General features: G+C 39.4%; 1 protein-coding gene across 4 annotated transcripts in view; it reads left to right on the top strand.

Annotated features, from left to right (window-relative positions):
- Window positions 1-406: 406 nt before the first annotated feature.
- Window positions 407-15,604, top strand: part of LOC118723499 (androgen dependent TFPI regulating protein) — an 81,770-nt gene continuing 66,572 nt past the window's right edge. The window contains exon 1 of one of the 4 annotated variants that reach the window (XM_036445851.2): window positions 407-604. In XM_036445851.2, coding sequence (XP_036301744.1) covers window positions 521-604 — 84 coding nt within the window. In that variant the 5' untranslated portion in view covers window positions 407-520. The other 3 variants (XM_036445848.1, XM_045584266.1, XM_036445850.2) reach the window with 3 other exon arrangements.

Below are 15,604 nucleotides of genomic sequence, written 5' to 3'. Positions count from 1 at the left end.
GGGGCACTTGGTGGTGTCCCATTAGACTCTTAGCTGGATGCCTAAAGTCTCCTTTTTAAGTAGTCCTTTGAAGGAAGAATGGGCATTCGTATTCTCCAGGCAAATTTTCCTCTATTCTCTGGAGGGATATACCTCAATAAAGCTATTTAAATAAAATCAAAAGGAAAACCAGTTCTTTACTTCATTGATAGAAACCCATTGTGCTGCGTTCATACACCGCACCCCCACACTTTTCCTTCATGCCCTATTCCTGCACACTCCTGCCAGATGGTTGGTGCCTGCATGGAGGGAGTTGCCTCTGAACTCCTTCTCAAAAAAGTAAATAAATAAATAAATAAATAGTGGCTCTTGCCAGCAGCTACCACTCCCACACTTTCTGGCAGTAATGACTATCAATTCATCAGTCAGGTATGCTGCCTGCTCACCTTTGATAGCATTCTCACAGACTACCAGCCTGAGAGACCCTCCAAAGCAAGCCTTTCTTCTTTTCTTTTTCAATCAACAAAATGAATTTCTACCCATGAGCAAGGGAGACCTTAGCTCTTCGTCATCCTCAGTCACAGTGACAATATTCAGGAAGAGGGTCATTCTGCGGAAACCACAGGTGAGGCCAAATCTTAAGAAAAATGGCTTGCAGGTAAGTGTCTGCTCGGCCTGATGATTACTTGGAGAGGTGGCCTGTGGCCAGGTGAGAGGGCAATGAATGGGGTGAGAGGGCAATGAGGCTTCTGCGTCTTCATAACATGTCTGATCTCGACACAGGGGTCTCACTCAGCAGGGCTGTGGTCTGGGCCTAGAAATCCCTCATGCACAGGAAGCTGGGCTTGGTCTGAGCTCTCTACAGTCCTGTTCTTGGGAGAGTCAGCAGCCTGGGGCGAGTTCCATGCATGTTAGAGTCAGCATCTGAGCTTCATCACTGTGTGAAGGTGAACAACAGTTACAGAGAGGGAGTGGGTGGGCAGGGACATAGATTTGTGTAGCTTCTCAGAATTAGAACTTGGGTTTCTGAACATTTATCCAGTGTGTCAATAGACTGTCGCTAATGTGAAATCAGATAAAGAGGTCTAATGCCATTTATTGCTTTGGTAGAGAAAAAGAGGGGGAGAAGGGGGAACTCCCTACCCACTTGGTAAAGTGGGATCTGAGAGCAAAATGCCTTTTAACCACTTCTAGTTTCCTCCAACCTCATGACTACCTAGGGCATCTTGTTTTCTTTTGTTCTCAAGAAATAGCAAGCTGACAGTGGGTACTTAATATCCAGATTCCTATATAAATAGTGCTCCCTGGTCCTATTAAACACTATAACAATTTGGCTCTAAACAGCTCGCAGATAGAAACTGCAGAGGAGGCAGGTTTCAGCAGGATATATTTTCTAAAGCGCTGAAAGGCCCTCCCAATGACTTGCCCAGGTACCACTCCCCTTCTCTAATCTAGCCAAAACCTCCCTGAACTTTAAACAGTCCATGTCACTAGTATGTTAGCTAACCAACATGGGGCTCTTGCTGCCAGAGGCCCTGGTAAAATGCATACTTACCACAGGCTCAGCTGCTGAGTGCCCCCTCTCTGGAAGACTCAGGTCACACAATTTCAACAAGACAGAGATGAAAGCAAGCCCAGGTGTGTCCTGCCGCTTGCTGCTTAGGTGTGCACACCAGGCTGGGCTACACCCAACTCACCTATCCAGAAAAGCAACAACGGGTGCCCAGGCACCAGCCTTTTCAATACACAGTGAATCATCGAACATTTGATATATTGAAGTTAAGAAAATGTCCCCACCCCCATCCTTCTTCCTTTCAAAACCTAGGGTCTTTTTAAACATGCGCACACGCACACACACAACAACAACAACAACAACAACAACAACAAGAAAAAAAAACACTTAGGAGTTTAGCTGTCATTTATTCTTCTTCTTCTTCTTCTTCTTCTTCTTCTTCTTCTTCTTCTTCTTCTTCTTTTTTTTTTTTTTAGTGACTGGGAAAACTTTCCCATGTCCTGAGAAAGAAAACAAACTGAGAGGAGTTAGGTCCTGCCCAGCCTGCATCATTTCCTAGCATCTCAGATATATGATGAAATTTCCAGCTAGCTGGGGCAGAAGGAAAAGGGGCTTCCCCCCACAGACTACAGGCTGATGGGAAAATCACTGGCCAGTGCGTTGTGCCACTCAGACAAGCTTAATAACAGTCTACTACCCCCACCACAGTTCTCTGGCCTCTCCACTTACCAGAAATTGGTTGATAGATACTTGGTAAACACTGAAAGCCACCATGAGGAGAGGGGAGATGAGGTCTTGTAGGGAAGCATGATAGCCCTGGAAGGAAGACAACAGAATGAGGTGCTGAATGTAAAGCCTCTGTAGCACGCTGTGTCCTTACTGGTAAGGGCTTCCTTGGCTGTTAGATCTTCCTATTGAGCCCAACTAGCAAATGTCAGGGATTCTGGGTCAGAAATCCCATGGATTTGATTTCAAATTATCTCCAGAATACTTTTCTCTCAGAACTGACAAGATTTCAATGAGCAGCAAATTGATTTACACTTGAGGATAGGCCTTATGTAAAAGAAATCAAGAAATAAGAAACCCTCCTTACCGAAACTGGTTTGGCTCAGTGGATAGAGCGTTGGCCTGTGGACTGAAAGGTCCCAGGTTCGATTCTGGTCAAGGGCATGTATTGATACCTTGGTTGTGGGCACATACCCAGTAGGAGATGTGCAAGAGGCAGCTGATCGATGACTTTCTCTCATTAATGTTTCTAATTCTCTATCCCTCTCTCTTCCTCTCTGTAAGAAATCAATAAAATATATTTTTTTAAAAGAAAGAAACCCTCCTTTCTTATACCATAGGGGTCTCCCTAAAGCCCTCCTGCAGCTCTGAACTTTCATAACTGGGGCTGTAGGCAGCATTTTGAAGCGACTCCAGTGCACAATTGTATACAATGTGTCAGATATATAACATATTTTTACTGCAAACGTGCTCACTAAATTAGTTATGGCTTATCAAATTAATTCCTAGAAGCAAAGAGAAAGAAATTCAGTAAGTCTAATTACGTTTATTGATTTTTTTAAGGGTCATGACTCAAAACAAAGAAATGAAAATGTTGAATGTTTAAAAATTACACTATAACAATGAAGAACCTGAACTTGAAATTATACTTGACTTCTATATTTATAGCAACTATCATTCTCTTTATCGAAATCTAGTGTCCTATCTTCAGAATAATGGCCTATGTTCATGCTGAGAAACAGACAGGTCTAGACATGATTAGGATCTGAGACGCAGGCTCACCAATTTAGGGTCTATTTGCTGAGGCTTAAGAGGTTTCTAGGAAATAAATTATACATCTACCATCCCAACCCAATGACACTAATATGTGACAAAGAGGAAAGTGTACAGTAGGATGTCATATGATGCTTGTATTTTTTTGATGCTCCATAATAAGTGTACTCCAGGACCAAGATTCATACCTGACCTAAGTTCCATTGTTAACTATGCACCCAGAACATCTGATTTAAACAATCATTTCTTGAAGGGGAAAATGGCACAGTTGTTAATGAGACAGGAATTTACAAATAATTTTTAGAGGTATAAGATTTAAAAAGGATCATTTCTAAAAGATTGTTTAGTTTATTGAAAATAGATATATCCTAAATAAGCTTCATCTTCTAGAGAGAAAAGAAAAACCAATTCCAAGTGTTTAACTTCATAGATAGAAACTCTTAATTGTTTCTGGACACATCTATACCCACACTCACCCTCCACTCCCCAACTCCTAGCAATTATGTGATCGTGCTTCTGAGCAGTGGTCACCACGTAATACAGTGAAGGCTGTTTTACCAATATGAGGTTGCATTAGTGATCATTCATTCTCTCCTCCAGTATTCCTGGGGATCAGAGTACAGCTTGGTCATGGATTGCTTGCATAGAAGTGGGGGAATGACTTATTACAAAGCTGATTCTTGACCTTTCCCCACACCTATTGAAGCAGAATCTTTTGGGAGGAGAAATCAGGAATTTTTTCTAAGAGCCCCAAGTAATTCTTATGCACAATAAAGTTTGGTGGTTCCAAAAAGATTGCAGAGTGTGCTAACTCAGCCAAGCCTCAGTAAAAACTTTTGTTTTTCAGAGTTCACATTTCCTGACACATAAGCTTCTGGAACTAGGCCCTTAACCTTTCTAGATGCCAGGAATTTATAAACAGTTGTTAGTATTTAGTGGGAATGGGAACATGGGATAAGAAACATTTGACATGACAGCAAAAATAATGATCGGACCCCTTTAAATTGTCTGTAAGGCAGGAGAATTGCTCTATCTTGGTCCTATTTGGAGATTTCCCCCCTGATGCACAGCACAGAAGAGAGGATAGCTGGATCTAGTTGAGTGATAGCTGAAGGAGGACATACATGAGGGAAACCACCTTTGGAATGAGTGAGTTTAAGTCTGCCATATCCTTACCTCTAGTATCAGTTGGATGAAACAATGGGGCTTCTCCTTGGAAACAGTGGTCAAGAATCATGGAGAAGGCACCACTTTGGCCACATCTCTCTTCCCTCAAGACAAAGGTGAATTAGAAATAGAAACGGAAACAAACTGCCTATGAGTTTATGGTTGTTTTTTTTATATGTATTTTTTATTGATTTCAGAGAGAAAGGAAGTGGGAGAGAGAGAGAGAAATATCAATGAGAGAGAATCATTGATTGGCTGCCTCCTATATGCCCCACACTGAGGATTGAGCCCAAAATCCGGGAATATATGCTGACCTGGAATCAAACCATGACCTCCAGGTTCATAGGTTGACACTCACCCGCTGAGTCACACTGGCCAGGCCTGCTTATGGGTTTTAAGATACATTGCTATAAGATCTAATTGTGAACACAGGGATTTACCAGCATACCTCAGAGATATTGTAGGTTTGGTTCCAGACCACTGCTATACAATGAATAGTGCAATAAAGTCACACAGATTTTTTTTTGTTTGTTTCCCAGTGCATATCCAAGTTATATTTAAGTGTGGAATAGCATTAGATCTAAAAATATTTACTGACCTTAATTTTAAAAAAATACTTTATTGCTAAAAAATGCTAACCATCTTTTAAGCTTTTAGAGAATCATAACGTTTTTGTTGGTGGAGGGTCTTGCTTCAATTTTGATGAAACAATATCTGGAAAGCTCAATAAAGCAAAGCACAGTGAGTGAGGCATGGCAGTATTTGTTTTAGAAAATGTTATTTAGAACCTACTAAGTTCCTACTCTTGAGCCATTTAGTCCAGTGGGGAAGTCTAACATGTTCACTAGCTTTAAAAACATAATGTGACAAATGATTATTTGTTAAGACAGTGATGATGATGATGGCAATGCCTAACATTTATTGGAAGCTTTCCCAATGGCAAGCTCTATTGCCAAGTGCTTTACATAGAAAAAGTACAAGACAATACTTTGGGAATATAGATGCTAGAAAGATTGTCAGGTGAAAATATAGCACATTATTTTTCAAAATTTCCAACAAAGTTTGCATATAAACAAAGCAAAACTCTTATAAGTTATTTAGTGAGATAACATAGTAGAGCAATTTTGATATTGAATTTTATTTGTAATAATTTTCTTTTATATTGGAAACATTTTAGATTTATGGAATAGTTGCAAAGCAGGTACACAGAATCCCCATATGTTAATTGGTTTCTAAGTCAGAGAGCAATGGTTTCAAGTCCCAGTTCTGTTATTTATTATTGTGTCTTTGGATAAGTTATTTAGCCACTCATATCCTCAGATGTGGCTTCTTAAATTAAAAATGGCACAATACAATGAGGGGAAAAGGAGACATATGTAATACTTTCATCAATAAAGAATTAAAAAGTGAAAAATGGCACAATAATACTTGCTTTAGAGGGTTGCAAGAAAAAAAAAATGAGAGAACACATGTAGAGTGCTCTGCACATGCTTGGACCATTGACATGCTTAATAAATCTTAACACTTAATATTATTTATATGGACCAATATATTTGGTTTTCTTTTTTAAATCTTTATTGTTGAAAGTATTACATAGGTCCTCCTTTTCCCCTCATTAACCTCTTCCAGCCTGTTCCTGTCCCTCCACCCCCACTCAGGCCATCACCACCCCATTAATTAATGAAAATCATATGTTAAAATAGTTTTAAATGGCCAATGTATAATGATTATAGTTTTAGCTCTTTAAAGGATTAGTTCCATATCCTTCCTTATCCTGCTGCTTTTCTTAGGGAGTGGAGGAAACTCTCTTCTAACCTCCACTCAGGCTCTGTCCACACCAAGCCAAATGGACCCATCATCTTTTTGTGTCACATTATCAACAAGTCTCTTCCCACTTACAGGAATGGAGGGAAGATATTATGGGCATACTCATTGTCTTAGATCAGTGATTTCCAACCTTTTTTCATCTCATGGAACACACAAATTAATTACTAAAATTCTGTGGCACACCAAAAAATATATTTTGTTTATCTGACAAAAAAATAGATATAATTTTGATTCATTCACATCAAATGACTATTGTTATATTGGCTGTTGTCATATTTTTCATTTGACAATCTAAAGAAAAAATGGTCTGTGGCCCTGACTAAATAGTCAGGTACTGCATGAGAGAGAATCATTAATTGGCTGCTTCCTACATGCCCCACACTGGGGACTGAGCCCAAAACCCAGGCATGTACACTGACCTGGAATCAAAATTCTTTCCACACACCACTGTGCCACAGTTCAAAGGTTGAAAATCACTGTCTTAGACAGTTTAGGCTGCTGTAACGCATGACCATAGACTGGGTATTTAAACAACATAAATGCATTTCTCACAGGTTTGGGGCAGGAAGTTCAGGATTGAGGTACTAGCTGATCCAGTGTCTGGTAAGGCCCACCTCCTCATTTGCAGATGGCCATCTTATGTGAAAAGCAGAGAGAAGAAGCAAACTCTATCATGTATCTTCTTATAAGAGCAAGAGCACTAGTCCCATCTCGAAGGCTTTACCCTCATGACATAATTATCTCCCCAAAGCCTCCTTCTCCAAATACCATCAAATTAGAGATTAGGGTTTCCACATGTGAATTTTGAGAGGGACAAATATTTAGTCCACAGCACCCCTCCAGGATAAGAAGCTGAAGCATTCTGCTCGCATGTCTTCAGATTGGGTTCACTGAGAGGGCTCCCTGAGCACCCTCTTAGCACTCTGAGAATGGGTATAAGGACTCCCTCTCTGTGGACCTGGTGAACAGTACACAAATCAGCCTCCCATGTCTCTCTGCTAAACTGGGGATGGGTCTCAAAAACCTGGGAAACTGGGGGACTAAGCAACTTCTTCCCTTTCTATAATATGATCTCTGAGGTTCTGAGAACTCCTTTTGGGCCATGCACACTCACCTCCCATTTGGCCATGCATACTCACCTCCATCATAGACTAACAGTCCCTCCTATGATATGAATTCTTTAGAAGAAAATACTTCTAACTAGACAGTATTTGGGCAATGGATTCAAAAGCAGTTTTCTGGCTTCATATTTCAGCAAACAGTTGAGCACACTTGAATTTTTCTATACTTCTTTCTGCTACCTAGGTGAAAGATTGTCAGGTGAATATAATTGTCACTTACTATCTCCCTTCATTAAAACAAACTCAGATTGAGTGTTTTTGTTTATCTAACTCCCTTGCTTACATGAACTTGTCCCTTGGTTTTCTCTCTCTCTTCTTTTTCTCTCTTTCAGAGAGAGATTATGGTAATTCATAAACTTTAGACTATAGTTCAATTTCAGTTGTTCTTTTCAATTCCTAAAAAACTTATCAGGGGCATTGGGAAATTCTGTGTCATTATAATCTTAATGGAAAGCCCCAGGTCAAGAGTTAGAACATTTTTCCAGTTTAAAAGCTAATGCTGATATTGATGACTCTGCAATATGTTTTCTGGAAAGAATTCAGGCTTGCAGTGGAAAGCCTATTATAGGTTTAGCACTTTTACTATGCCACTCACTGAAGTCACACTGCAAAAGTTATCCCTATAAACACACTTCCTAGTGGTGAGATACTTCTTGTGCCCCAAATGGGCATTCTGATTAGGTGGTGGCCATGAGGACAGACATTCTCCCAATACCTCTGCTATCATAAAACCAAATGCTTATTGAGCAATTATTACCTTAAGGGCTTTATCCTTGGCATTCCACATGTACTATTTTGTTCAGCCTGCACAGCAATATTATGAGTTGGGCACTATTATTATCCTCATTTTATAATTGAAGAAACTAAGACATAGAGAGTTTTATTAGCTTGGCCATAGTCACACAGGTAGGAAGAAGTGAAGCCAGAACTGAACTAGGGCACACTGACCTTAGAGCCCACATACTTGGCCACTGTGTAAAAATGTTTTGCCTCACTTCACTTTGGAGTCCATGCTTTGCTAGAAGCCAACATTTAACTGCAGATTGGGAGCCTTACCAAAACAACAGAAAGCAAATTGAGAGCCACTCAAATCCTCCAGCAGCTTGCAAACATTTTCTCAGCCATCCTCTTACTCTCAATGTTTCCACAGTTATGTCACTGATGGTAGAACAGCAGCAGTTTCAGGGCTGAGGGCTGTATTTTCCTACTTGGCCACTTAGCTCAGTGGCTTTGAGGTCCAGCATACTCTCCTTTTCGCTCCTGGCCAGTGCTTACTTTGAGAGTTAAAGCCAGATTGATGGAACAAGGGATGCTTACACTAATTCAACTAAAGAGCCAAAAACTACGTAAAAACTGTTTTATGTTACTACAACTGTAGGGGAGGGTGTTTTTAGGCCTATAGTGCAGAAATCATTGTTTTTAGAACAGGGGGAAAAATTTGTTCTCTCACACTACAAGTAACTTCATTGACAAAGAGGCTTCATGGTTTGAGAACAATCTTAAGGTCAAGTGGGTAAGCTTCACAGAGTCCCTATGTAGGCCTTTTCTGAATAATTTAAACTTGTCTGCCTCTGCATCTTGGAAGGTGAACACAGAAGGGGAAATGTCAGACTATCATGAAAAAATTTTTTTGACATCTTTGAAGAGTAGTATACAACGGGTTGGTACTGGAGTAGAGGGTCAGGAGGAGACATTTCTTCTAACCAGCTGATAATCAGCTATACTTCTGTCTCCAGGAGCTCACAACATGTAAAGCATTCTCATCCTGAGCAGGCCAAGCTTCAAAGAAACTGAGTTTGTTGAAGGTACAAAGAGAGAAAAGCTGATTTTATTCAGCATTGGCATGAGATTTATTTTAGGCCACAACGAGAACTGGAATCACTTTGAGTAGCCCCAAAGAGGAGATTGTTGGTGAGTATCCATGATTAGTGATCATGGATACTCCTCAACCATGGATATAAGTGAAGTAATTCCAGATGAATAATTAATATACACTAATTTAGATTTGCTTGGTAGGCAGAAATGTCAAGGAACCAACATGTTTGACCTTAAACTTCAAAGTAAACAAAGGTATTGAGAAGTTTGTTTTATTTTCATATAGTTTGAGAATGTCATTTTTATTCAAAGGGCAGTAAACATTAACCAAAACAACTCTTTTTGACCAAATAAGTCAACTCTGGAATGAACAGTCTCCCAGCTTCTGCTACTTCTTCTTCTTTTTTTTAAGTTAAGGGGATTTTTTATTGAAAGCCTAGCAAACTTTTCCTTGTTTTTATAAAACACTGCCCTATGTTTTCAGGCAGAAAAGCAAAAACTTTCAAAGGTCATATGATATAATTCTAGAAATGTAGAAATAATAAAAACAACTAACAAGCAAAAAGGATGCATCTGATAAAAAAATCTTTGGCAGCATGTCTTAAAGCAGAATATATAAATATGCATGCATATATGTGTAATACTAAGAGGATTTCACCTTCACACTTGATTGCTATACTTCCTTAATAAAGACCACTTGTTTGACAAGGGCTAACTTAGTCTCTGAGCTGCATTACACAGGAAATCAAATTCTGTTCCATAATAGGAGCCCTTCTCAGTAACCTCTCTGAGTACACGAAGGGGAGCGCTGGGAAGAGACAAATAAAGTCTTTTTCTCTTCCAATACCAAAAAAGTTGGTGCATGTAAACACAGATTAAAGTGCTTACATAAGGCTTTGGGGGAAGAATACATTCCCCTCTCCCCACAGGATCATGGCCTGTCCTACAGAGGGGCACTGCATTCTTCTGGTTTCTAAAGAGCAATTGGGGATGATTTCCTTCTTGGAAGATGGGGAAAATGATACTACTGCCTCAGAAGGATCATGTTGTGTACTACCTTTTACAATCAGAGGAAAAAAAATGTAGTTGCCCATACAACAGCAAGATGCCTTTCACCGGTATGAAAAGCATAGTCACTGTTGTATATAGCATCCTGGATTGCGAGAGGGATGTACAACTGCTGGTTTAGGGCTGACATCCCCTGAGGGGTTCTGGATTGTGAGATGGCACAGGCAGGGCTGAGGAGAACCCTCCCTCCTATGCATGAATTTCATGCAAGGAGCCTCTAGTACTAATTAAAAGACAGATATGGGCATAGTGAATTAAAAAAAAAGCAACATACTTAACTGCTTTTTTTTAATTCACTATATTGTTGACCAGACACTCAATTTAATGTCAATGATATAGATAGCTTGACAGTAAAAAGATGAAAAATATCCTATCTAAGAAAAGTATAATATGCAAATTAACTGTCACACCATCACAAAGATGGTGGGGCCCATAGCCATAAGATGGTGGCACCCAGTCCTCTAGCCCTGCTGGAGTCCTCCAGTGCTGGGGTGGGGAGGTGTGGCCACTGAGAGTGGGCAGTGTGAGCAGCCTGGTGGAATGCTTGCTTCATCACCACGGATGGGTCTCTGGGCGACAAATGACAGGATTGGAACAGCCAGGTCCAGAAAGAACTACTAGCACATGTATTTGTGCACAGGGCTACTAGTATACCAATAAACATAGAAGGGATAGCAATATAAATATCAGGTAAAGTAAACTTTATCTGAGCAAAGAAAGTTAACAGAGACAAAGAGAGACATTACATAATTACATAAAAGATGCATCAACAGGAAAACATAGCAATCCGTAGGTTTGCACCAAACAATAGAGTCTCAAATGCACAAAGCAAAAACTGATAGAACTGAAAGGAGAAATAGACAAATTCATAATTATTGTTAGGGATTGTAATAGCCCCTTTCCAGTAAATGATACAATTATTAGATAGAAAATCAGCAGAGTGCAGTTCATATATATGAGTACCCATAACTCAGACATGTGTCTCTATAGACTGCTAAAACTAGGTAATCAGAGCTTAACTGCTGTTGTATTTGTAGTGAATTTCCCAGGAAAGTAGGAATTCATATGAGATGCTCAAAACATGAAAATGAATGTGCTTATGGTCAGCATTGAATATGTTTCTTAACCTTGCTGATTAATTCAAGATATAAAAATCTATATTAAATATTTGAGTTTCCTTGTGAGAGAATGTATGCATTTCTGTAAACAGGGTATTTGCAAAAGAGTGAAAATTGAGAGTGTAAAATGGTGTTCCCTTTTAATTATTAATAGTTTCTCTTTAATAACGTCATCAGACCTCATATAATCAAGTAACATGCAAACTTATTCATGCAAGAGAAATTCACTTGAAAATTCTAGAATTTGGGTACAAAACAAAGTAATTCAAGAAACAGTGAAAGCCTCCTGTATTGGTTGTTAGTTAAGAGGCCTGTATTTGGTCATTACTCCCACATAGTTGTTAGACTTTGAGAAAGCCCCTTAACCTCTCTGAGTTTTCATTTTCTCACCTGAAAGTTAAAAACATTGAATCAACTGTCCTCAAGTGGATCTTCACAGCTCTAAACTTTTAAAATAATGTGAGTCAATTTCATGCTTGTAAACAGGAAACATTCTTTAGACTCCCAACTGAAAATGTACCTTCAAAACTATCAACAGAGAACTCTGCTTGTCTGAGTGAATCTGGGAAGATCACAGAACACTGAGATCCTTGTAAAAACAAAGCTAGTGATCAAGGAGTAAGGCAGTTATGAATCAGGTTTCCCAATGCAACAGACAAAGTAGAGTGGTGGGCCAAGAAAGTTCTCATTGTAAAAGAAAATAGGTTTCAGTGCCTTCCAGAGTTGGTTTGTTTGGTGGCTAAAAACCCAAACATGTTCTCATCAAACAGACTTCATATGGGGGGCCTTTAACTAATGTTCTAGTTTTTAAAAAGAAAGTCAGTCACAGTGACCTCTGAGAAAAACAAATACTCTTAGCTTGAAATATAAATATAAATACTTGAAATATAAATACTCTTAGAATGAGTGAGCTTCATTCTCAGTTCTCAGCTGCAGGAACAGCTAATGGACAGGGACTTCTAGGGATGCAAAGTTCACTGAAAGGAAGATCCTAGTCTCCCTTCACCTTGGTTTCAACGGGGCAACACACATATTTAATTATTTCCAGCATCACCCACTTTTTATCAGGGAGAGGACTTTAGAAGACAGGGTGATATTGGCTCAGAGGCAATAGGGGTGGCAGGACAATACAAACAGACTGCATGAATGAGGAATGATAAGAATCCCAAGGGCTAGAGATCCTGGCTTCAGGAAACAATCAACACTCCAGAATCCCTGGACCCCATTTCACTTGAGGAAACATCCCAATGAGGCTGATGGTTAACAAGTCCAAGGTTACACTGTAGATTCTGGCCCAGGTTTGATCCCCTGTTCTTTGTACCTCATCACTCTGTGATTGGCCTAGGAATGAGTTTTAATCCCTATCAGTCAAAAGTGTTACCTTTGCCAGTGGTCATGACCACTTTGCTCAGAGAGATTATTTTAATCCTCCTCTCCTCTTACATGGTATCTGAAGTTTCCCAAGATTTACTCAATGTATTCATCTTTAACTCAAACTTCTGTATATTCAGAATGACAGAATAATGTGCAGGATAATTTAGGTTCCATTAGTACATTACACATGCCTCTATTATAGTACTTATCACATCATGCTGTAATTTTTTTGTTTATATATCTGTCTCTGCCATTTGACTATGAGTTCCTCCAGGGTTTAGAATATGTCTTACTCATCTTAGTATTCTACCTGCTTCCCTGAACCCAAGCAGCTAACCATTTTGAGAATACTAGATTTTATTTTTTTTAAATAAATCTTTATTGTTCATATTATTATAAATGTTCCTCATTTCTCCCCCCTCCATTGTTCCCCTCCACCAGGTTCCCATTTCACTCTCTGTCCTTTCCCCACCCCCCATTGTCCTCATCCATAGGTGCACAGTTTATGTTCAGTCTCTTCCCACACCCCCCTCTCCCCTTTTTCCGGAGAATCATCAGTTCACTCCCCTTCCATACTTCTGATTCTATTATATTCACCAGTTAATATTGTTCATCGGTTTTTTTTTAATTCCCTTGGTTTTTAGATTCATTTGTTGATAGTTACATATTTGTTGTTCATAGTTTTTATCTTTATTTACTTTCTCTTCCGAAAGAACCCCCTTCAGCAATTCATATAATTCTGGTTTGGTGGTGATGAACTCTTTTAGCTTTTTTTTTTTTTTTTTTTTATTAGTGAAGCTCTTTATCTGACCTTCGATCCTGAGTGATAGCTTTGCTGGGTAGATTATTTTAGGCTATAGGTTCTTGCTATTCATCACCTTGAATATTTCTTGCCATTCCCAACTGGCCTGCATGGTTTCTGTTGAGAAATCAGCTGACAATCGTATGGGTGCTCCTTTATAGGTAACTACCTGCTTTTCTCTTGCTACTTTTAATGTTCTCTCTTTGTCTTTTGCTCTTGGAATTTTAATTATGATGTATCTTGGTGTGGTCTTCTTTAGATTTCTTTTGTTTGGAGTTCTGTGCATTTCCTGGACTTGTAAGTCTAATTCTTTCACCAGGTGGGGGAAGTTTTCTGTCACTATTTCTTTCAGTATGTTTTCGATATCTTGCTCTCTCTCATCTTCTGGGACCCCATAATTCTGATGTTGGTTCACTTGAAGTTGTCCCAGAGGTTTCTTACATTATCTTCAACTTTCTCTTGTCTTCTTGCTTCTGCGGAGGAGTGTCTTCTGGCTCTTTATGTTCCAAATCTTTGACTTGATTCTTGCGATCTTCCATTCTGTTTTTAGGACTCTATAATATTTTTTTTATTTCAGACAATGTATTCTTTATTTCTTGTTGATCCCTTATTATTTCTTGTTGATCCCTTATTAGTTCTTGTTGATCCCTTTTCATTTCCTCATAGGTCTCATCGACCTTTTTTAGGAAATTCTTGAAAAACCTTATAAAGTGGTTTTGAACTCTATATCCAGTCTCTTCTTTTCCTCCATTTCTTTTGTTTGTGATCTATTTCCTTATCTCGGCATTTTCACAGCTTCCCTGAATTGGTAGGGTGGCTTTGTGTGCTAAGGTGTCCTATATGGTTCAGTGAGTCAGCCTCCCAGTTACCTGAGGTGGACAGTCTTGGTGTAGCCCTTTGTGGGCTGTGTGTGCAGTATTGTTGTTAAGCCTTGCTTGTTCTTGGTATCCCTGGGAAGTGTTGATCTCCAAGCCAATTGGCTATGAGGATCCAAGAATACTAGATTTTAAATGAATGAGCTGGCTTTATAGTAAGACTCAGTAAGAAAGTATGCCTGACATGCACATATTTATTTATTCAATATATATTTAGTAAGTTTTTATTGGATGCCCAGCACTATGGTAAGCTCTAGGCATACAAACACATCCCCTTTAAATCCTGAGAGATAACTGCACATAAAAAGATTAATTACTAATTGTTATAGACTAGATTTGTTTGTTTTTGTTTTTAATATTTATTGATTTTTTACAGAGGGGAAGGGAGTGGAATAGAGAGTTAGAAACATCTATGAGAGAGAAATATTGATCAGCTGCCTCCTGCACAGCCCCTAATGAGGATGTGCCTGCAACAAAGGTACATGCCCTTGACCAGAATTGAACCTGGGACCCCTCAGTCTGCAGGCCAATGCTCTATCCACTTAGCCAAACCAGTTTAGTCTAGACTAGATGTTTTTGTTTCTCTAAAAATCATATCTTGAAATCATAACTGTCAAAGTAATGGTATTAGGAGGTTGGACTTTTGAAAGATGATTAGATTATGAGGGTGAAGCCCCTGAATAGGATTAGTGTCTTTACAAAAGAACTGCCAAAGAGATCCCCAACTCCTTCTGATATGTAAGGACATAGTGAGAAGACAACTGTCAAAGAAATGAGCTTTTACTAGCTGGTGCCTGGATCTTGGACTTCCCAGCCTCCAGAACTGTGAAAAATAAGTTTTTGTTGTTCATACCCAATGTATGGTATTTTTGTTATAGCACCCTAAGTGGACTAATACACTAATTAATTATCATGCAATTTACATATGCACAAGGTATTAGGAAAGAATAGAAGAGGTTGTTTAATACCAATTCGTGGACAGGTGGGGTCTGGCCGGCCCACTCTAATCAGGGCTGATTGGGTTAGGCCAGCCAGGGGGAGGGGATGATGAGGTTGGCTTGCCTGCCCCGCCCCATTCGGGGCCAATCAGGTGTGGAGACAGGCAGTTGGCGGGCTGGCCCCACAACCTCTTTAAATGCCCAGTCGAGTGGTGGAGGGGACAATTT

This window comes from Pipistrellus kuhlii, unplaced genomic scaffold (genome assembly GCF_014108245.1).
Source record: "Pipistrellus kuhlii isolate mPipKuh1 unplaced genomic scaffold, mPipKuh1.p scaffold_m20_p_2, whole genome shotgun sequence".
NCBI lineage: Eukaryota > Metazoa > Chordata > Mammalia > Chiroptera > Vespertilionidae > Pipistrellus > Pipistrellus kuhlii.
Note: the sequence above shows the minus strand (reverse complement) of the source record. Positions and strands in the feature narration are given on the sequence as shown.